The sequence below is a fragment of the Falco peregrinus genome, chromosome 6 (genome assembly GCF_023634155.1).
Source record: "Falco peregrinus isolate bFalPer1 chromosome 6, bFalPer1.pri, whole genome shotgun sequence".
Classification (NCBI taxonomy): domain Eukaryota; kingdom Metazoa; phylum Chordata; class Aves; order Falconiformes; family Falconidae; genus Falco; species Falco peregrinus.
In genome coordinates this window covers 30,735,831-30,760,014 of record NC_073726.1, presented here as the reverse complement: position 1 = coordinate 30,760,014, position 24,184 = coordinate 30,735,831, and the positions used below count along the sequence as shown (strand labels likewise).

The 24,184-nt window shown below is 45.9% G+C and overlaps 1 protein-coding gene across 3 annotated transcripts in view; it reads left to right on the top strand.

The window, feature by feature from the left end:
- The window catches only part of PLXNA4 (plexin A4), a 456,052-nt gene that overhangs the window by 223,012 nt on the left and 208,856 nt on the right, over positions 1–24,184 (top strand). For all 3 annotated transcript variants that reach the window (XM_005236707.3, XM_027785664.2, XM_027785666.2), the window contains exon 4: positions 3,479–3,610. In XM_005236707.3, the coding sequence (XP_005236764.1) occupies positions 3,479–3,610 (132 nt within the window). The remainder of the gene's footprint in view (positions 1–3,478; positions 3,611–24,184) is intronic.

The following is a 24,184-nucleotide window of genomic DNA, read 5'->3' as shown; positions in this document are numbered from 1 at the left end:
GCTTTGCTGCACGTAGGCACGTTCCAGGGAAGAACCTGGGTGGATGAGCGGTTGGGTATAACCAGCACTGGTGTACGCAATGGGGGATCTCACCTGGGGTCCGGGCCTTCATGTGCCAGGTATTCCTGTGGTGGAAGTGATCAAAGTGTGTTTGTGGAGGAGTGTGCACAGGTCTGGTAACAGTGGTTGTAGTGGACTGAGCATTTGGAGACTTGTGTATGGTCCTGGAACCTTCTCCAATCGCCCTCCCCTTTGCCTTGCAGAGGTCCTCATGGTTCACAGGCAGTTTCAAGGAGAAATCTCAACTGGACTGCCAGTCAGGCTCTAATCCCATGGACTAATAAGAACATCTTGAATATAAGAATACCTGTACTTCAGTCAGAAGAAATCTCTATCCCAGCACCCCAGCCTCATGTGGGGCTTGTGGCTGAGGCCAGCAAAGAAAAGCAGGAACAGAGCAAACTGCTGGTTCATGCTTCAAATTCCCTGCAATTGGCAACTTGGGAAGCTTTCTGAGCAGAGATCGTATCTGTGTCCCTGATTTTAGTGGTGATCACTTTCAGGCTTTGTTGAGAATCTTCTCATTTCCCCTTCACAGCTCTTCTTTTCGATTTTTTTGCTAACCCAAATGCCCTGGCTCTAGTGAATGCCTTGGAGCCAGGAATAAATCCCTTTCTAAGAGAAACTGCTGTTGTGTTGTTTGATGCTCAGGACTGCAAAGAATGTGCAGGGAAGTGGAGATCCTCTGGGCTCCATGCCTGGGGTCAAACATAAGAAAGCCAGAATTTAAGACAGGTAAAGGGATGGCTTGAGTTAAAGGCCAGACTTCTGGCTGCAAGCTATGATAATCACCTCTTTGCTGGCAGAGGGCTTGCACGGTCTGTGCAGCATGGGTTAATGTCTGCCAGACTTTCTGGCCTTCTTCTGAATTTTATTATTCCTTAGCACCTAGCTTTAACTAGAGAGGGTTTCCTGCACTTACAGTTGTTAGGCTGTGTGTTTATGAGTGCACGTGTGTGTGTTTGCACATGTACCATGGAATAAACTCTGTTCCTCTCTTCCTCCCTCCCTCTCTGCAAAATAATGACTTTGCACACAATTAGGCTAGCAACGGCTGTTAAATCACTTGAGAGTATCTCTTTTCTCCTGGTGTGAAACATCTGCAATCTTCTACCTGCACCAAATGCATAGGGGAGATCCCTGGGGGCTGTGCCTCCTGTCTGCATCATTTGTTAACTCCAGCCAGCTATTTCTCCAGCCTGCCTCTTCTGTCTTGGAGCTCTTTCTCCTCTAATGGGGCCTGGCAAAGGCTGAGGACAGTGACTGAGCCCTGGGGTGATAATTGGCTGCTTACATATCTAGCAGCCTACAGATCTGACCCTGAAGATGCTGAAAAATCAAGGTCAAAGCAGCAAAGACATAAGGTTTGTTTAGCATAGCGATCAGCAGAGAGAGCGAGGATCTTCTTGCAGCCCTCTGACAGGGATGAGCAGCCACAGGGGACTGGGGGCAGAGGCAGAGCTGAAACAGCAGGCAAAGCTCAGCCCCGGCTTCCCGGGAATGAGAACTCAGTGCAGGAAAGTCTCCATGGGAAATAGGAAAGGCTCCTGCTGTGGGGGCATTTGAGCTGCCCTGGGCAGACCTCCAGTGAGGAGACACCTGTGCTTCTCAGCCTGCAGCCCTTTCTGCCTTCTTCCTTTCTCTTGACTGTCCTAAGGGCAATGACTCATGCTGAGCCTGTTGGCCTCTTTGCCCTTGACCTCACGGGTGAATCACATCTGTGCCCACTTTCAAGGAGACAGACTCTGAGGAGCTGAATTCACCCATTAGGGACCATGGACACAAGCGAGCCCGTTCCTCCTGGGCAGTCAGAGCCAGCGGGACATGGGTGCTCGGTATTGGGCTTCAGGCCCTGACTTCTTTATATGCTGATGTTGCAACATGTGTTGCTGTCATAGCCAGATCCATCGAGATGACAAGCTAACTGTAAATCTTCGGGTGTCATTTGACTAGACCAAAAGCCAATGCCTGCACATACACCCGCTTGTGCAGAGTGGTGGATAGCATGTAGGATCTGAGCATCCCTAAGCACCCTCCAGACCCTTTGCTGTCACAGGGAGCCCCTCTAACTCCTCTCGGCCTCATTTCCCCTCTTTCCTGGGGGTATAAGATACCCTTATGCAGGCTTTCCAGACCCTTTGCCATCCCCTCTCTTCCTTTCTCTTTATCTTTCTATTATAGAAGATGATTCAGGCTCAGTTTCTTTGCTGGAAGGTTGATACAGGAGGAACAAGCTGGTGGACTGTGCCAGGAAACAGTGGGAATGGGTCTGGACACTATACAATCTTGCTGGGTTATTTCCTTTGGGTGGGAAGGGTGCTTTTGTTCCACTATCAAACTGCATAAGTACAAACTAGCAACTGGGAGCCTTTGGTCTGCTATTGGTCAGGGAGGTGTGGAGATCGTGACGTGGAGCACGAAGCGGATCTACTACAATGTTGTTTTTTCTAGAGAAGGGTACTGTGATGCTTGTGTTGCTGCAGGATAGAAGATTTTCTGAAAGTGAAGGGCAACATGTTAAAAACATACCAGGATAGATAAGGAATGTGGATGCATCTCTGAAACATGGCCATGGGGGTTGCTGAAGTATAGAGCCTCACAGCATCCAGAAGGACTCAGTAGGCCTGTGGACAGCTAGATTATCCTGAAGTGTAATTATAGTATTGAAAGGGTTTACAAATCTTTTTAGCTGCTTTTGAGCCTAATCTCTAGAAAGTGGGTTTAGACAGGTAAAGAAAACTCTGGTGTTTTGTGCATTTTCTTCTGTATCACTGGGTCACTATGAAGGATAGACTGGCACTGTGTATCTGGTACCTTCTCATAATCCCAGTTATTGATGTTCCTAAGTAACACCCTGTTCTGGGATGTGTCTGGAATCATAAGGTGCCATAGTTGTTCAGGACTGATTTCAATATCTGATACGTGTAATCAAGAAGAGAAATAGTCTGTGTTGTATTGTACACTCTGCAATAATATATTGCCCCATGGAATATTAGCAATAAGAACAATAATATTGTCTGACTAGCATTTGGCTGACTGCAGACTCGTGTGTTGTTTTTGTTTTTGTTTTTTTATCTTTTGCTCATCATCACCGCAAATTCTGACCTCTGTGCCATCATTTCCAGCTTGATAGAGTTGGCCAGGCAATGACAGTAACACAGTGACAGTGCCAGATAAAAGCGAGCAGGCTCTGGATTATTCTTCTACAGTGCTCTTGTGTTGGTGGGACCAGCAGAAGCTGTTAAATCCATTTTATCATTGAAGTCAGGAGGCAGGGTGAAAGTTCACTTTGCGATGACAGTGGTGGTTGTCCAAAAGACCTGGACCAGAATACATTTCTTCAATGATTATCCTACAGTCTCTATGGGAGGAGGAAAAATACTCATGTTCTCTCCCTACTTTTTTGTTTGCCCTGCAGATCCGTGTGGATGGCACTACCAAGAACACACTGGAGTATGAGATTGTGCAGGTGGTGGATACTGGCCCCATATTACGGGATATGGCCTTCTCAGTGGATCATGAGCACCTCTACATCATGTCTGAGAAGCAGGTAAGAAACTCTGCCAGTCCATGGTGCTCTAAAAGCTTTTACCTTGATCATGCTATGGACGTCACAATTGCACATGAAGTTCTGATAGTGAACACAGTTACTACAAAGATGTGCTCTGTTGTTGTTCTCATAACTTTCTGTGCTTAGAAACCATTGCATTTATAGACTGATGCAATATTTGAGGGGCAGGGTCAGAGAACTAAGGGGGCAGAAACCACCCCCAGCATCGCTTAATGCAGTACGAGTCCTACCGGCTACATGACGAGGAGTTGCTACTGCACCTGCTGCATACCACATTGCTCTCCACCCCCATTCAAACTGTGGGTACATCTGCCATAGACATGGGTAAGTGTAATGCTGAACCATTAAAGCCTCTTTGAGACATAGTGATCAAGAGTATAGGATGCTGCCTGCCAGGGTGCAGGCCAAGTTTAGCGTGATCTTCCTGTTGTGATATTAGTATTATTACTGAAAATACTAACAGCCAGATTCCAGGGAAGGACCAGTCTGGGTGTTCAACGTGGAAGTCTGGCTGAATTCAGCAAAATGTTTGGCCTGAAGAAGTTTGCTGCTTGGGGTGGGAAGAGGAGGAACTTCTTTTGCCTGAAGAAATCCATTGTATATAATTAGTCTTGTGGACATGCAGGGTTTACTTGAATGATTGTACCTGGTTGATTCATGCACGCTAATGAGGAGCTTTAGGTCTGTAGAAAAAAAAGGGAGCAATAAGGCATTGTGGTAGGGTGATGGCAGGTGCCCTACAGTGTTCAATGATTCCTTGAGCAAGTATTACCCACCTGACCTTGGATCATGTAACTGGCACCAAACATAAAACACTCACTTGATATACTTCTTATTGCCTTCATGCCTGGAGAATGCCTACATGTTCCAGTAGCACTTCCAGAGCAGTGTGATTTCCTCCCAGTATTGCCCAGTGCCCTAACACCAAGATCCACCCTAGATGTTGTATGTGGTGTGCTGTGACCCTTTGACAGTGCTCAACAGTCAGTAGTCTTGAGGATGGAGATGTGACACCTCCTCTCAGCCACCCTTGTGGTAGTTTTACCACCCACAAATTCCTGCCTTAAAAATGCAACAGTGAAAATTTGTTTCCTCTTCACCTGCCATGATCTTATAGACCCTCCTCATATCCTCTTCAGGTGGCTGTTTTCCAAGTTATGGCTAACACTGAAATTATTATCCTTTACCTAAGCTAAAAGGAGTCTTCTCCTGGCTCACAAGGCATGAATACATGCAGGTTTTGGAAGGAGGTGTTTAGCAGGACTGCTGTGGTCCAGGAGCTGCATTGTAGCAAGCTGGCTAATCCTTCTCCCCCTGCAAAGTATAGAGGTTTAGTTTCCAGTCTATGACTGTCATTTCTTCTGCTTGAACTATTTCATTTTAAAGGTTTTGTGCCTCTGTGATGTCTCTGACCTTCTCCTTAAGCTATGGATATTTATACCTAAAATTTGGAGTGGGGAAGGGAGCCACTCTGTGCATTTGTCTTTGTTAAAGAGGCTGCAAGGTGACAATAACTCAGGAGAAGGTGCGATGACAGAGCTGGGATTGCTTTCTCATCTGCTCTGTGCTAGATAAGGATGGGATGTCACCTCCAGTACTGAAGTGAAGATAGTCCCAGTCACCTGTGGGTTGGAGTGGGAAGCTGGAGGCAGGTGATGCTTTCAGGCTCCTGTGAGACGTTGGTCAAGGCACCAGTCCTTTTTCTCATCCTTTTACTCTGTCGGTCCTTTTTCCTTTGAGTATGGGAATGGGGGTCCTTGCATGGTCAAACCCTTGAGCATGACAATATGCCAATAATCAATTCAGTGATTTCAGATTTGCTCAGTGTCCCTTTTGTGTGCAGGGCTATTTGGCAACAGGTCACCTCAGATACCACCATTGGCTTTGTACAACCCTGCATATTTACAGAGACAAGACATTTGACTGCCTTGGGCTGGGTGGTCTCGTAACACCCAGGAGCTGTCTTGATTCTGTCTAGGAAAGGGCAATGGGACAGCATTGTTCATTCACTCATTTCTTTAAAAAATTAAATCTGGAACAAGACAAGTAATTTGTTTTTCCTCCGGAAACTTGCAAGAATATTTTCTTGCTGGTCTGTTGACTACTTGCACTTCCATGACCATTAAAACATAAGCAGATTCCTTTTGTGGTTGGCTGTTCTGAAGCACAAGCTCAGGCAGGTTGGTTTTTTAGGAGCACAAGTTGTTGATGGAGCCCTACAGAGACGTCAGGAGCCCTGAGTCCCCTGTGATTTATTCAATCATCTCCTCCCACGTGTCTTTGAAGCTTAAGGGTGTCTGTATGAAAGAGGTTAGTGAAAAGGGCATGGACTGTTATTATTTAAAATCTGATCTGATTTTGTGAAACACTCATCACTACAGAAGCCTTTGCCCATCACTGATGTTATCTGCCGCATAGCAAGCAAAGTGAATGACAGTGCTGCCATCACGGCAATACAGTTGCTATCTGTGCGCTCATGATATAATGTACTTCAAGTGCTCGCATGAATTAGCAGCTCAGGGGTTTGCCTTTGTTGAAGCAGGACTATGAGCAGCGTGGAAGAGTGCAGGCTGGCCTTGGGGACCGTATATCCCATCCACTGTGCAAGCCATGTCGTACAGTTTTTTTCGTAAATGGATGAAGATCTGACTTATCAGAGGTTTTCACTGTCCCCAGAAAACCCCTGGTATCGTGAGGTCTGTGGAGATGAGGATCATAGCTTGACCTGACCTTTCCAAAGGCAAGCAGACACTAGGGCTGGTCCTATCCCTGGGGAAGGAGGAGGTTTCTCCTCCCTCCATCTGCTGGGCTCAACCCTGGCTGTGTCTCAGAGGTAAAAGTGGTTCTGTTGGGGGTGTTGCTGCTCCATTAAAAGCAGTTTTGCCAGGCTTGGCTCCATTGCTCACCAGTCCTCAACAGGAATGGAAGCCCCAAAGGTAAAGCTGATTTTTCCAGCTTGTCCCAGCCCTATCATGGCTCTGCCAGTCCCAGCAGTTATTGCTCATGCCATGCCCCAAACTGTTCTGTAATGAGGCATTTGGACTCAGCTCAGCAAGGCACCCTTTACCTTGACACACCTTCAAAGTGCTGTCACTACAAATCTGGCTACAAGAAGAGGCTTTCTTGTGCTGCCAAAAAACCAAAACAAAAAACCCTGATCTTTTTAAGGTCAACGTCTCCATGGGACCACTTTCCTCAGCACACTGGGGACTCCTTGGGGTTGCACACGGGGGTTTTCATCTGCAGCTGAACTCCTTGGGTTGCAAGGGGAATGGGGAACTCAGCTCAGCCCTGCAGGCTGTGGCTGAAACAAGTCCTCTCTTGCAGCAACTCCAAACGCCGAGAGATGACAGGCAGGACTTGTCGGTGCTATCAGACGTGCCATGCTCTCAGGAGCAAGATGCGACAACTTTCACCATCAGAGGTGCTCCATTATATATAAATACATATTTTATAGTGAGATTGATTGAATGAGAGAGACAGAAAGATTTGTCACTGAAACCCAGAGACACGCTATACAAAGGCCCCATCATTTCACGAAGCTGTGGGCGTATGTGTGTTTCAAGTGCAAACATGTTTCAAGTCCCTGTTGACAGAGCAGGGAAGGGTTGGTGCGTGCATGGGATCTGTCACAATTTGTCAGGAGACCTGCCATTTAGCCCCAGCCTTCCCAAAGGGTCTGAGCGAGGTACAAGCCGGATGGTGTTTCCCACTGAACGGGGGTCTTGCGTGGCAAAGTCAGGGAAAGGGTTGCTCCAGGGTGTCACTTCCTCACTTACCTGCCTGAAAGGCACTTGTCCCTGTGTTGAGATGTTCCCTAGGTGTCACAGGGATATCGGTACATTGGAGGCTTGGGATGTTTTGTTTTCCTTCTTTTGTTTCTGGTGTGCAGACACCGAGGAGCCCTCTGCCTCACATGCTGATCTAAGGGGATAAGGACCAGATGGGAAATGCTGCTGGAGGAGCAGGGGAAGGAGCCCTGCAGTGTCTCCGCATTTCCTCTGCCCCTCATCACACATGCACATGCCTCTTCAGGCCCCTCTCTCTGAACCTCTTTCTCCTCTCAGTTAAGAAGCCTGAGCCTACCAGCTCACTGGAGCTCTCTGCAGGGACTGAATGCTTCTTTCACCCCTTTCTCACTCCCCCTGCCTTGCTCTCAGATCCCATCCCTCTTTATGGCCCTGTCCTTTCATTTGCAAACTTGCACTTGCTTTTCTGTCACTCCTCCACTCCTGGCATCCCTGTTCCTTTGCTTTCTCCTCTTCCAGCTGTCCCCATGCTGCTGGCTGACCATGTCTCCTTGCTTCTTTGATGCTTAAGTGTTAGCATGCCCATGCAGCCCAGCTCTACATGCCAGGAGGTGCATGATGCTCATTTTCCTATTGTGGCTTTGGACTATCATTTGGAAGGTCACTTCCATCACCCCCTAAATAGATCTGTTTCAGCATGCAGGACTCCTGGCTCTCTCCCAGTGCTAGGTGGGTTTTGCATAGCTAACACAGCACCTGGAAGCAACTCCAAGACATGAGAATATCAGCTCTTACCTTTGATATAGAGGCATCAAAGGAAAGAGGTAGAGAAAATGAACTTAAAGGCTCAAAGCCCAGAAGGCAAACAGCAAGAGGACCCAACTTTGTATTATTAAAATCCCAAGGCTTTGAGCTGCCTCCCACTTTTGGTCTACTAATGGCTAAGGAAGACTCTGTTCTGCAGTCAGTGTATGAGTAACCCTACTTTTGACTCAAGGAAGGAGATTTGCTGTCCCTCTCTCTGCAGGCAGATTTTTTTTGTGCAGGTGAGTCAGCTCCATGCTCCAGCGGGAAATTGTGCTTCTTCCCTGTAAACTGGCAGAAAGTCACCCATGATCAGAGAATAAATCATGTCTGTGCAGTGCTATCATTCCCTAAAACCATTACCGTGTGTTGAAGGTGAGACTGGTAGGGTCATGCATAGCAGAAGCAGATAGGTATTTTGGGAGCTCTTTTAAACTTTGCCAATGAAATATCAAATAAATATGTACTTAACTAAAGCATGGCAGAAACAACATTTGGTAAGAATTAAGTAACAGTATTGCAAATCATGTTGACAGGGTCTTTTTGGCCTTTCTGTGTCTGTTTCTCATTAAAACAGGGAAGGCTTATACCCATTTGTCTCTTGAGATTTATTCTTCTTCCCTTTGCCGCTGAGTCACCATGTGCAACAGAATTATTGTGTGCAAATTAGCTGCAAAAGAAGAGGTGGTGACTGGCTAGTTTACTTCTGATTTCATGACCGCTGATTAAAATCTTGTCTGCTGCTTATGTTATCATCTCAATTAGTTAAAGCAATCATTAATAACTACTTAATTATAGCTTAATTTCTTCAAATGCGGTCTTTGCACAAGATTTCAATTAACATTAATGCTAGGTTTGGAGTGGCTGTTTCCAGGGGATTGTCAGTTTGAGGCTGTCCCCAGAAACACTGGCTCTAGATGACAAGTTTTAAAAATAACTCAGGAGTTTTTCCTTTTAATTTGCATTTGTTTGTTCGTTAGCCATCAGGTTGTGTGCAGACCATGTTTTTCATCATTGGTCTAGAAACAGAAAAGACAAAAATGATCTTGTTTGAAAATGGAAAGCTGAGATTGTCTAATAGGTGTGACTTTTTGACCTGGGGATTTAAACGCAGCAGCAGAGACACCCATAAGCTGTAAATCTTGGCATTGCTGTTGCAGATTTCTATCATTTGATTCTTCTGTCTTGTACGCTTTTGGCGTATTGCCTGTCAACCTGTAGAAGGGGCTACTGTGTGTAGTGTGAAAGGTAACCACGCTGTGCACTTCCACTCATTGGAGATGGTCAGGTCTTCTGCAGGGCTCCACTGTTCAGCTCCTGAAAGCCAGGAAGGAACAGTATTGACAGCATAGTCTTTTCCTTGGAGTAGCTGGGTGCTCCTAAACCAGATTAACATCCTAGGTAAGCTCAGGGTCATCAGAGCTTCTATGAGTCCTAAGTGGAGCTGAAATGCACACTGTCTTTGCAAAGATGTGTCACATTAGGCTCTTTAAGTCCTCAGAAGAAGAGGACTCCAAAGTGCCCATTTTGTTGCCCAGCTGCCCTGCTCTTGGGCAGTCCTGCACAAAACAGATAGGGAAGAAGAGCTGGTGGAGTTCAGCCAGTCACTACCAAGCAATGAGTGTAATCCCAGTTGGCAGCAAAGGCAGCTTTTGTTCTTTTTGACTGTTCTTCCTTGTCCCTAAAATACCACTGATTACCCTCAGCAATATCAGGAGGCTGAATTCCGCTCTCCCTTGCATTTGCTTTCACCCAATTAAGGGCCTGTTAAATAAGGTCAGATGCCTTCTGAGAAATAACTGCCTGGATGGAAAATCCTGCATGGATGGATGCTCAGCTGAGGCTGGAAAAGGCATTGTGTGAGTTGCCTATGTTTCTCAGCCAAGAATGATAAAAGCGATTTGGCCCACCAGCAAAACTGCAGCACATTGTGCTGCTGACTCTTTTGAAATAATTCTTTATCAGCAAAAGGCATATTATTGCAAAAAGTCATAATTTAGCTCAATTTTATCTCATTTGCTGCTAGCACATGGGTATCCTAGGAGTCAGCAGCTGCGGGATACTTAAGGGTGTAGGGAGTCCCTTAATCTCCTGCTGGGTTGGTTGTGTATTCCAGCAGGGATGTAAATAACTCCAGAAGCTGGGTTGGGAAGGTGAGGAACCAACTGAAGGTCTTGGAGGTGTCCCAGATGAGGCGTTTATGGCAAGGGAAGAAATCTCACCAGGGGCCGTCTCCATCCCATGAGATGCATGGGCATCTGGAATTTCATCTCCCACTGTCTCTCAGCCTTGGGCTTTTCACACTTAGATTAAGCTCTTTTTATGCTTTGGAAATGCTTTTGTAAGCCAGTTTGATGCTGTATTCAAGTGCCCTGCTTCGCCCTAAAGCAAGTACTATGCTAAGCGTGCTGGAAAGGAGGAAAGGTTTGCAGCTGACAGACAGTCCAGGATTTGGTAGACCTAGACTCACACCCTACCTTGCTCACAGCATCCTTGTACAGCTATGGGCAAACCACTGTAACTTCCTGTGTCCTGAAGCTACAGAAGATATTTCCCAGGATCAGGACCTCTTTTGGAGCTCTCCACAATTCCTGCCACTGCCCAGTGAAAACTCAGTTCTCGTCCTGACACCTGAGGCTGGTGTGCATGCCCTGATGGAAGCTCGAAAGCTTTGCTGAATCCCAAAGTTCAGAGGGACTTTTTCTGTGTTACCATCAGGCATTTAGTCTGAGTTCTGCTGCATGTATTGGAGAGGGAAATGCTTCTTGAGAGAATAATTGTTCTCTTTGCAGCCATCCTGTAAGTGACACCAAGTTATAGCTTTCTTGATCCCACCTAGAGGAATGTTGACAAGCCCAAGCTGTGTGGAGGGGACTAGCTGGGAGCAGTTTGGCAGTCTTTCACCTGAGGGAAGGTTTTAATACAAAATGCAGGTCGGTGTCCTTGTGCTTCATGCTTGGCCTTGCTTATCTGTGCCAGAATCCTGTCTTTTCCAGATCTGCCCCATCCCAGAGAAATGACTTCTCTGCAAGCACACTGCGTTATTCACTGGGATCCAGCGGGGGGTGGGGGTGGGGGGTGGGGGTGGGATGGAGTGTATCAGTGCAACTGCTCAAGTACTTTGAACACAAGTATCTTAGCCATGGACAGAGTCTAAACACTGCATGCTGGCAAGACATGAATTCATGTAACTGTCCTCTGGGTTGGAGCACTGCTGGTGAAATTTTGCTGCTAATGAGCAGAGGAGGCTGAGACACATCCTTGGTCATGCCATATGCCTGTGACTAAGTAGCACATCAGGGCTGAGCCTCCCAGTCACCCCTGGGCCAGCGTTGGGGGTGCACTTATATTTGTACAAATACATTAACACAGTTTAGTGCCTGATACAGTCTTTCTCATTAAAAGACCTATGTTCAGTCACAGTGACGGTATATTTGTGCCTGAACTCTGCAGTTATGCCCTCTTCTATGTATCCAGTGTTTGAGGGTAGAACTCCAGCTTTCACACTGCCATCTGTGCATCTGCATTTGGCTTGAACTTCAGCAATGCCTAATGTCAGCATTCATCTCTGAGCTTGCCAGAGTCATCCCCATGCCAGGATTCTTCCTCCACAGGCTGCTCAAAGAAGCAGCACAGGAGCTGGAGGATGCACAGAGGCTTTCAAAGGTGCTGTGTTCCTGCAGAGGGTGGTTTAATTTGTCTTTGGCACTCCTTGCTTTAAGTATCTGTGTGGTGGACACGGTGTTGTAGGGGGTTACCTGGAGTGATGACACAAGGAATGAGATGGATCATTCAGTCTAACCAGGTCTCCTTTCTCCTATTGCCTGTGTTTTTTAAGTGGGAAAATTGGTCCTTCTAATCCATGGGGCTCTGCTTTTGTAAAGTAAGAGCTACCCCCTGCCTTGCACAGAGGAGAGGAAAGGAAAAAAAAAAAAAAAAAAAAAAAAAAAAGAGTAAGACTAGAGGGAAGAGTGAGCAAGGGAAGAGTGAGCAATGCCCATAAATGCAAAAAACATTTGTAGAGCCATTCCCGGGGTGAGAAGCTGCAGGGACTATCGATCCTTGGGAGCGGGTGACGGGTGGGAAGCCGTGCAGACGTGTCCCCTGGGCACAGCGCTGCCCGGCACACAATGTGCAGGTCATCTGGCACTATTGATCGTGGTGCCATTCCTCTGTGGTGTGGCCTCTCTGAGTCAAACACAGACTGCTCAGTGGAGCTACTGTGCTGTTTGGGGAAAACGAGGTGGACCTGTGGAGTTAAGTGCATCGCTTCCCTTCTTTTAAACAAAAATCCATTCCTGTCTCCCTGAATCCTGCCAGACTGGTAGGTTGTGGTTTCAGCTGGGAATAGGTCAGAGAATTAAGGGCAGCTCAAGGAATTTAGCTGGAAATCTGAAAATCTCCACCACCGCCATCATCCCCCTCCAACCCCTGACCCTATAATAGACCCAGAAGAAGGGGAGAAGAAAAAGGAAACCTAAGAAGCTGGTGATTGCATGTGAAGCCTGGCAGATCTGTAATCCGGGACTCCATTAAACACCTGTCTCCTCCAGTCTCACTGACAGCCAGGTCTCCTCCTCTCACACAGATCTCACAATTGCAGGTCCCTTGAAAGCACCAGTTGTTAACCATCCCCCTGCTTTGGTATTCCACTCCAGCCCAGCCCGGGCACAGCACCGGTGCTCCCAGGGAGGGAGGGTTTGGGCAAGACAGAAACCCTGGCTCAGAGGTACAGGCACTTCCATACCTCTTGGGTTTAAGCTTTTAAATCTAACACATGCTTAAGTGTTTTCCCGGATCGGTGCCCGGTGACTGTCAGAGACTGTTCTCTTAATTACTGCATTTTAAATATGCTTCAAAAGTTGTTTCCATTGCAGGCTTATGTATCTTGTTACTTTCTCTGAAGCAAATATTTGCTCTCTTGGGGATTTTGTGTACGCTGTAAGTGCACAGTTATCATTTTCTAATGCCTTTTCTATTTTTCATGTGGTACCTCTGAACTCCTAAGCATGCTCCTTGTTAGTGGGGATCAATAGACTTTTTGTTGTCAGAATCACAGAGAACTTTTTAATGTGCTCCAGAATTTGCTGTGTCTTCTGCACTCATGGCTTTGAGTCTTTCTTGCTTTAGGCCCCTGTTAAATATCTTTCACCACTTTATATTGCTTAATATAGTCGTGATCATCATAGATGTGTGTAGTAGGATCAGGAAAATTAAATCCATTTCAGGACCTGTGCTTGAAAGGCTTACTGGTTTTTATGTTCTTCTCTGTTAAAAAAGAATTTTTAAGTTTTTTCCAGTTTTTTTCTGGATTTGTTTGTTTGTTTTTCCCAGCTTTTGTGATTTTCCATATCGTGATTGGAGGTGAGTGTACTCAGGTGCCCTGAAAATTATTTTCTTGTTTTGTTTCCTAACTGGGTGAGGAAGTAATGGGAATCCTTGAGACCTAGTTTAGTCTGTCTTCCCACCCCCTTTTCTTTTTCTGTAGAAAGATATTTTGAACCAGCAAACTAAGCAGTTGGTCAGCACTCTATTTTATAGGTTATACCTGTATTTTTGTTTGTAGTGTAGGCTTGGGCTGGTTAGACACTTGTATAGATGGACAATGCAGCCCAGGAAGACACCCAGTGCTGTAATGATATTCCCTGGAGCTCGGGCACGCACCTGTGGCTATGTCTATATGATAAGTGTAACAAAGGCAGTGGTTTTGGGAGGTTGGGAAGATTTGAAGGGACAGAAAAATCAATGCAGAAATTTAATTGGATAGATCAGTTGGTGTTTGCCTGCCCATTCTGTGGATGCTGTACACGGAAAGGACAATTTCACTACCAAATGCCCCATGTGTCATTGCCTGAATAAGAGTCAGACTTTTAGAAAAAAAGGTCCTTAAACGCTTAGTTCTGCTGTCTTGTCTCAATCTCTGCAGTTTTCGCATCACTGACTCCCTAGAAATCCTTTTCTTTACGAAATCACTTCTTTTCCACTAGTCCTGAAATCCTACATAAATGCCTGTTCTTGTGTCCCTTCTCTTTGGATCCATGGATGCCTTTGTGATGTATTTACGAACTTGTAAAGCCCTTTGGATTTCTTGGGGATGAAAGATGGTGTTTGTATGATATCCCTGCTCCCATGACATCATTTGGGAAGCTTTCTTTGGAAGGAACCTTCCAAGCACTTCTATAGTTCACGTGTCAGTAGTTTCTGCCCCAAAGAGCAAAGGTAACCCATGTGTTTCCTCCAAGCATCACATCAAGAATGTGTTTTGATGGAGCATCAATTCCAGGGCAATTCACACAATTAATGTTGGATTCACATAGCACTGGCACAAAGGAGACAGGAAGACGTTTGCATTAACCTAGTCTCCATCAGGGTGAAGTATCCTTTTTCCCCAGCAGCTATACTAATAAATGCAGTAAAACAGGGAACAGTCTCTGGCACTGAAACTAAATGCTGCAGTGTGGCCTGTCCCTACAGATCTCAGCTCTCTTACTCTCCCAGAAGAGGGTAGCTCCATCCACACTGAGCAGGCAATAAACTCAAGACATTCCCGCACATTGTCTGAGAGGCTGCAATTTGGACAGCCAAACCCATGCAAAAGACCATGAAGAATTTAACCGTGTGGATTGTCAGGGCTCTGCAGCACCGCTCCAGCTGAAGGAGCATCCATGGGAGCCTGTTTTTCCTCCTCACTGCTGGTCATTCTGAAGCCTTTAACCCTGGGAAGAAAAGCCTGTGTAGTGTTATCTTTTATAGAGAGTTTTAAGGGCCAGCAGTTAGAGGGATCCTCTTTTGGCTTCCTCATGATATAGAATCATCTGCCAGCCGTTGGATGGAGAAGAGGTGTGTAACTCCCTGATTGCTATTTTTGCATTCCCTGTAATTGTTTCTGAAAACAGTGTTGACATTTAGGCAAGGCGCTTCAGGCAGCTGCTACTGCAAACTCTGAGCACTTTGAGCTTCCCCGTGTGCTCTGTCTAGGCTGAAGTGTTTCATGCTCTGCTGCAGCCGGCTGCAAGCAAAACCCTGGTAAGGGACAGCACATCTTTTACCCTCAGGATGCAGTGTCAGAATGAACCAAGAGAGATTTGAAAACCCTTTCGTCTCCAGAACAGATGGGGAGATGTTTTTCTTTTCCTTCTGAAGGGAGCTGTATGCTCTGTTGTTCAGGAACAGCCCTCCCAGGCTCTCCTTGGCTTGCAACCCTCTTACAGCCACTGCATCTATCGCTAGGCAAAGAGGGGTGAAGAAGCAAGTAGCAGAGCTCACGGCACACTTTTAAGCAACTGGCGAGTTAGGGCCTATCTGTCCTTACCCCTGAGCACCTTGCTTTCATAGTGACACATTTGAGGCCACTATGAAACCCCATTGAAACCAAAGGGCATTTAGTAACTGGGTCAGACCCAGAAATTAGTGCAAAGGAAGGCACCTCTTGCTCTCTTGCTTGATGCATAGAGGCAACCATTCTCCTTCCACAGTAAGACACCAAGAAAGGGTTCTGGGTTCAAGCTTCCGTGCTATAATTGCCTCCAAAGTGGCCTTTTTCTTTGCCACTTCACTTCTGCCACACCCCTCCCCCCCCCCCCCCCCTCCCCCCAAAAAAAGCATTATCTATCCTTGAGACTTTCACCTCGGGCCATTAACTGGCAGGTTGGTCATTACCAACCACTTGGCAGTGACTGATTGTGGGGGTCTCTTTTGCTACAGAAAATGTGGAACTGATTGTCTGAGTGACCCCATTTGACCTCAGGAATTCTGCGTTTAACCTGGCTTTAGACATAATAAACTTCAGTAATTAGCAGAGAAATTCAGCAGTGACATGTCTAATTGATTGGAAATGCCAGTCCCCAACGAAATGCGAAGCTGCGCTGAGAGGAGCCCCATGACAGGCGGTAGTGTGGGCTGCGAGGGGGTTGTTGGGATGCTGTCAGGAGGCAGGAAAAACCAGGGAAGGAATGTGAAGCGTGTTGTAGGTTTGCTTTTCTTTCCAGCTGAGAATGCTGCAGGTTTGCTTTTCTTTCCAGCTAATGGACTTGGTGAACATGCTATCCATCACTAATTACTCAACCCTATACTCAGCACTTTCCCAAGGTTGAGCTCGCATCTTTGGGGAAATCCAGCTAATCTCTGCACAGTCCATCTTAACCGTGTGCTTGCAAAAAGAAAAACACCTTCTGTGATCCTCATCTGAAATCCCAGCATTTTGTGCCTCACCAAGGAGGCAAGTGTGGCCCCTGTTTGGGAGAATGTTGTCTTTTTCAGGTCCTGGGTTGATGATACCTTATCTCCCATGTCATTATGGGCTTGTGATAGCCTTTCCCAGGTCTTGCATTTGTGCTTCTATACTGATAACAGTTGAAAAAAGAAACCATTTAAAATTAATTTCTTGGTTTGATTTGTGCTTAAAGCTGGCCAATTTGCTGCCCTGGTTCATTGCAGGACCTCAGGACCACTTACATGCGTACCTTGGTGGATGGTATTCTGTGACATGGGACCAGGAATGGCCTGGGAGTGGAAGAGGTGTTACCTTCATCTGCTGTTCCTGCTTACCCCCCCCCCCCCCCACTTTTTTTCTTCCTTTTTTTTTCTGATGGCTTTCTTACTCCTGCAAGCAGTGAACTAGTAGCCACATGGACTTTAGGTTACATCTGTACCAGTGCTGGGGAGTGTGACCAGGCACTGGAGGTGGATCATCTCCTCTGTTAAATGGTGTGATGGCGCTTGGCACATCCTCATCGTGGGGCTGGCAAGCTGTCTTCCAGATAGTCTTGGATATGGTTCAGGGATGACCATGGCCAGTGACCACTTCTGAGAGGCAGTTTGGTTGCATCTGCTCCATTTGCAGGCTAAGAGAGTTTAATGATGTGTACATCTGCTATTCTATACTCACTGGCCTTAGGACTGGAGAGTAATGCACATTAAATTGTCCAGTGCAGAAAGACCTTTACAGAGTAATACAAACACAGTGTTAGGTGATTTGTGTAGGTAGGTTCAAAGTCTCCGTACTACTGCACAGGACAGGAGCTATTGCAAGCTGTCAGCTTGAGCATTTAGTGTTTTTAGCTTGTACTCCCAATTAAATGTTTAAAATATTGATTAAGAGCTGATGCCTATCTTCTAAAGAGGGGTAACAGAGGAGAAGAGTGGGTATGTGTTTGGGGAAAGCCCACACAGCCTGCTGGAGCAGGCTGGCTGTGTGCAGTGGGGTTGCTGAGCTAGCAGCCTCCTCTGGTTAAGGCTGTCCATGGATGCACTGGTGTCCTTGGATATACCTGTCTGTGCTTCAGGGATATCTGCTTGTTAGCCACCTTGAGCACATGCCTGACCACAAGGACCTCATGTTGACATGATGGAAGACATGCCTGTGTGGTAAGAGGTCTAGGAGGGGCTGGGAAAGTCAGCCATGATGTTTCATGACCTGTCAGCGGTGCTGCCCCAAGAGCAGTGACACCAGGGGAGTCTGTCCTCTGCTTGCCTCCATGTGCCCAACTCCTGGGCTAGTGAAACCACCAGGTAAACAGGGCAGGCACAGGCTCAAACACTGAACACCACCAGCAGCACCATGGCAATATTAGCACGGCTCCTGCCATGGGTTTGCCCTGTGTCAGGCAGCACTCCTCTAGGCAGTGTTCCTCACACAGGGGAATGCCAGGGCAGGGCTAGTCCCTGGGGCAGTAGGGAGACATCAACAAACTTCAGGAGATGGGGGAAGAAAAGAAAATGTAGGGATGTAGACACCTTGCCGTTTGCCAGCAAGGCTTTATAAAAGGTCCTTGGCCTGTTTTATTTGACAGTGTCATCACAGCCTTGGAGGGCACTGACCTGTTGCAGCTCTCATGGCATGAAGGCTCTCCGTTTGCTAATGCAGCGGGAATCGGCGTCTCCATGGGGGACCCCCAGGGTGCACAACCCGCTGATGTCTCTGGCTGCTCTTTAAGGTGCCAGGTGTTCACCCACCCCTGTGCGCCCAAGCTCCTTCAGGACTGGCTTGCTTGAGGTGTGTCACCTCCTTCCAGCAAAGGGAACTTCTTAAAACCAACCCAGGGCTTCAGGGATACTTTTACATCCTGGATCAATAAATTAAAATGGAAAAAGAAATACAGTGACAACACCAGATGCACTGAAGCATCCTGCGGAGATTGCGGAGTCTCAAAACAAACATTAGATGTGTAAACAGTGTATCAGCATTCCTTCGTGAGGGTAGCTGCAGATCTATTTATTGCCTTCTGATCATTTATTTTCATTAATTTTCAAAGCTAAACGGATAAAAGTACTTGTAGGAAATATCATAGGCTCTCCTTGCTCCCACACAAGCTAAACCCCCCCCTCCCACCCCACCCCCCTTCAGTGCTCAAACAGCTTTGGGGTGTTATTCTTTCACCTAGAGGAACAGGAGTAATGGTTGCAGTGCAAAAAGATCTTTTAAATACCAAAATATTTGTATTTGATATATGTGTTTGAATTTTGTTGGCTTCCTCACACAACCATTTGGGAGGAGGAAGGAGAATTCTCATGTGATAAAGAACTGCAGTTTTGAATCATTGTTTCTTAAAGCAGAGGGACTATTTGTAGGTTTTGGCATCGACAGTTTTACCCCAGGGTCCTAGAAAAATAACAAGCTTCTTTACTGGGTGGATGAAATTTTCTTGCTTAGCTGGGTCAGGTCTCTGGAAATATCCTGTGCATTTCAATGGGACAATTTTATTATTTTTTTTACTTGCATTTGTTATTTTTTTCTGCCATCCTGCTTCTCCAAGATATTAACTTTTTTATTATTATTATTTCACCACATGAAAAGTCACCGTGAATTTACTGCTCCATTTGTAGAAAAAAAATATTTGTTCTGGATCTGTGATTTGCTTTTAGCTTGGGATGTTGCTCTTTCTTCTTTCAGCTGTGAGAATGGTCATGGATGACACAGACCTGATTTAGTTATTTGCTGGCTCCTTAGTGATTTAAAAGATTTTATAAAAGGCTATTGCATTTTCCTAACTAACTGCCCTCTCTTTTGGGTTGGACTGGGAGCAGGCTGGGGGGGAATGAGTTGCTCTTATGGCAGGAGCCCTCTTGCATCTTTACCCCATTATGCAACAGGTTTGCTGTGAGATGATGTAGGTGACTGGAAAGTTGATGCATGAGTTCATCATATAAAGGACACACAGAAAATGGACTACTGAACATATGTGAATCTGCTGTAATGTTCATGCCAGGTCACAGGGCAAAAGAAAAGCCCACAAATACATTCCCTGGCACTCCTCCAAGTTACATCCCTCCTCCTCCAGCTTAAAAGAGGAGGCAGCATTGCGCTAACGTAAGAAAGCCACCACCTGCATGGGTTAGACAGATTTCTGCGAACCTCGAAGTAGAGAAGACAGGAGGCAGGGAATCAGGCTTATTTTTGTCTCACTGTAAACATTCACAAATGGTAAAGTGTATAGCTTACCTGTCGTATGATGAACCAACATGCGGCACCTTGTAAATATATATCCATGCTTATGCAGGACCTCAAAGGGTGTTACAAAACAGGAGCGTTGCTCTGTAACCCTGTATGCTCAAAATCTTCTGAAGTTACTGACATGTTTGGGTGCTCTAGTATACACCTTTATAGATTTTTTTTTATATATATATATATATGTATGTATACACACACACAAAACCAGAAGAATCACCTTATCTGCCTGGGAAACGCACCTGGTATGGAAGGCAGCATGTGTTTGGCAGTGCAGAGTACCATTACACTAATGCATCTGCAAATGCAGTGGGAGGCTGGCAAGGGGTTATTTGGATAATGGAGTGGCTGGGCTAATAAAATTAGCCTCACATTCACAGCCTGAGTGGGGAGGAGGGGAACTGTCCCTTTCAGTCTTTCCAAGCATCTCCTGACATCTAATTCCCCAATGACAGACCACGAAGGGAAGCAGGAAAAGGGGAGTCTTAAAGCAGAGTGAAAATGCACTTATTGCACTGACACGGTGCTGGTGCTTTCTGTCCCAGTGACCAAGAGGGGGGAAACCAGATCACTGGGCTGCAATGCTTTCATCTGGGTGAGACGTGTGAGCACAGAGTCCAGGAGTCCTGAACCACCGTCACGCTTCACAAACCACCCTTCACTCAGAAGGGGCAAGGTTGGGAATGCATTTGTCACTTGAGCTCCAGACAGCAAACGACACTGATTTAATTAACCCAGTGAGCCCTGCTGGCCTTGTCTGTGAGAGCTCAGGGCATCACGATGTGTGGATGAGTGGAGACAGGGTGTGGAGTGAGAGGGGAAGAGGGCAAAGACGTGCGGCCACTGGACCATCAGCAGCCATCTCAGAGCACTTTGCTTCTTCTCAAAGCCAAAGCCCTTTACAATTAGTCTTGATGTGATTTACATTTACTTTAAGGCATCTGCATAATGGGGTAGAAAGCACAGGAAATGCAGTCATGAGCTTCTGAAAGCTTTTGGGGACTGACAGTTCCCACAGAGCATGAAATCTCCCTGTTACTGCAGCTGGAAGTGAGTCTAGCTTTTACAGAGCGTGTGTTCGTGGGCTAAAATGCCAGAAATCTGTCTACCAATCTCTCTGACCTGTCAGCTGTGTTTATGAAGTGCCCATCATCATGGTGTCTGGACTTGCCCTTTCTTTTCCACCTTTGCTATGGATTTATTGGGACCTTGGACTTGTTCCTTAGACACCTCCCCCAGGCAGGAGGATTTTGAATGTTGCTTCGCTGTCAGTCGGGGGAGACCAGGGGCTGCTGAAAGCTGGACTGCCTCTGCTCACACGTGGCAGGCTTGGTGGGCAGATTTACTGTGAGAGAGATCAGCCCTACTTGTAGAAAGTCACCTTGGCCAAGGGCCTGTGAAATTTTAATGCTCTCCACCAAATATTGACTCTCCCAAGGCATCTGACTAAGCCTTTTGTGGAGAAGTCGATATTTGTCTGACATTTCAGTGGATAATGTTGCTTTTCTCTGAATTTCCATTGGACTCTGCTGGCCTCTCCCAAACTCATTGCACAGTACCAGAAGCAAGATAAAAACATTAGAAGGAAGTGTTCCTTTTGGAGGGCTGTCTTCTCCCTTTGTTAATGAGACTTTCTGAGGGGTGCACCCCTCACAGCTCAGCAGTGCACCTGAGCCTGGGGGTAATGGCTGTCAGCACAGAGCAATCCCTTTCCACTCGGCTTTCCATGGTTCTGCTAAGGAATATGTGCAGCCAAAATTTAGGTGCTCAGATACCACCAGTAACAACTGCAGTGGAAGCATTGCAATAAATGCAAACATACCAGCAATTTTGCATGACAAGGGTTCTTCTTTCCACTGGAGATTATGGCAGAACATTCCTGTCACTCCATCGCGAGCTAAGTTGAGTGGGACGGGTCTATCCTGCTAGGTGAAGAAGCTGCATGTCAGGTTTTAGGTAGGGCTGTAGCCATATATTGTTAATAGAAGACAGACGTGGTGAGGCCTCGCTGTATTCAAGCTATCCTGTTAAATTCTGCAGCAGACTCCATTCTGCCCCTATGGCATGATAATTCTGCTGTCTTGGGCAGTTTAGCATCTGTCCTGTACAGGTCTGAAATGCAGAAGAATCCTGGTGGAGTGGAAGTAAATATGTTACCTTTCAGGTAGCAAAACCACTGCTGCAGGTTAGATTTTGCCAGTTTACCATCCATATGGGACTCAGTCTAAGTTGACTGTGCCTCCTAAAAAAGAATAATCGTGTAAACAATGCATCACTAATATACTGAACAATTAAAGCACTTGTTTCTGATTGAAGATGAAATTCATTATATTCCCATTTGCAAGGCAAGCTGGACAGATTTCAAAATAAATGATAGAAAGGGCTAATTTATATTTCTGTTTGTGTTGGTAGGAGTTAGAAAATAAATCTAGGTGGAGAAGAAGAGGTAGTTTAATTCCAATGACAGCTTAAACATCTGATAACTATAGGAGTCTCGACATAAATGCAAAGGAATTGTTCTCAGGAGTAAAAGGCACAGGACTTGTGGGTACATCTGCATTGCTGTTTGAGATTTATTCAGATCAGGAGTAAAGTTCTATAAGAAGTTTCCCAGTTGTCCCTGCTTACTGGCTTTTGTTTTCATCTCACAATGACTCAGACTGCATGACCCAAACTCTTTTTGAACAGATTAAACCAGCAGACATGCTTCAGGACCACAGCCAACGATAAAAGGTGTTCAGTTCGAGGGATAAAGCTGGGTATAGCTTGAAATAACCCTCCTGAAATGTATGCATTGTGAGCATTGGGAACATACATATCATGCACACTGGGTCCCCAGCTCCTTTATATCTACAGATCTGCTCCTGCTCCACCTTGCTACTTGTACATGTTCAAGTGGTCTTAAGCTCCTCACCTTCTGTTCTATGACAGTAGATACCATGGGCTGTCTGAGATGTGGTTTTTGGGCACATCTTGTAGATCTTCACTCCCCAGTGATGATCTTGTCCCACCCAGATGCTTAGACCACTCGTTGATGCCATCACAGATCTTTGGCATGCCTGAAAGACATCCATATCTGGGATTGAGTTTTTTGTGGTGGTCACCTCAGCAGTGGATACCCACCACCCAAGCAGGGCAGAATAGGGAAGGCTGGTCTGGCAGCAGGTTTGTTCAATATTTATCTGGCCAAGAAAGAGAGTGAGTGATGCTCGTATGAGCAGTGTCATATTTAAAAAGTGTCTCCACTTAACTGGAGGTCATAGTGTATACTTTCCTTGAGTGGTGGCATCATTTCATGAAAAAGCTTTTTCATTAATTAAAACCCCTTAACCTTGCATCGTGCTCAGGGTTTGGTAGAGAAGCTTCATTTTTCTGATCAATATATATTACCATATTTCCTAGAAAGAAGCTTTCACCCTCTGAATTAGCAGATAAAAATAATTGTGTGTATTTGAAAGCATTTCGTACCTCTAATATCCATTAACTAGATCAGAGTTGCAGTTTTCCTTTCTTATGGAGTTTTGCCCATATCAGTTAACCAAAGGAACATAAAGCATTGTTTAGTCTCATTCAAATGGCATTTCAATAAATGCCAGGGGAAAATGATTATTTTGTACTGCTAGCTTTTCTTTTCTTTTTTTTTTTTTAAAGGTTGAGAAAGAGGATAAACTAATGAATATGCTCTAGCCCATGAATCAGGAGTTTTAGTGCTGAGATTTCTACATGATCTCTGTGTGATTCTGCAGAAGTCACTAAAGGCCACATACAGCTCTTTGCAGCAGGGTCTGACATTTATTTTTATGTAGCACCCTGGGCCACTGGTTTTGATGAGGTTTCCAGGCAGGAACATGGTTATTAATTTATTCACAATATGAATGGAATTGGGCAGGAGTGGGGGACTGTTTTATCTCAAAAACCTTCCCTCCCTTCCAACTTTTAACACTCTGGGAAGCCTTTAGGCATCATGGGCACTTGGCATCCGAGGGCAGAGCCCTGCAGGTGGACTAACACATCAGCAAAACTTCCTTCTTTCCTCCCACTGTGCTGGAATTCATATTCTAGTTTCAATCCCTTTGTACGGACAACCTAAAAATTAATTGCCTGTGCACATGAGAGGTGAATGACCAGATGCGCAGGAAAGCACAACAGAATTATTGAGTGATTCTGTTTTAATTAAGTGCATCAGAGAGCTGGGACTGGGGGGGTCCTGTGCTTGATGTCAGTGACATCATTGAGAGGACGTGAAGGGATGACTGCTGCCAAGGAATGACGGAAGGTACTCAAGGAATATAGAAAGCTATTTTAATGCTGTTTTCCTTTGAGAAAGATGGAGCAATAGCCAATGACTATAAAATGACTAGGGCAAAGCTGCAAACACACCAAGGGGCATCCCTCAATCACTTAGCTCTCTGAGAAGGTATCTGAGAAGGGAGACCTGTTATGGGTGAGAGGGGAGCACAGCAGACCAGCAGCTGCGAATTCCCTGCCAAAAGGGCAGCAGGAAGCATTTTCAACTTCTGCCTAATGTTAGCACCTTCCAAACCGCCCAAGAAG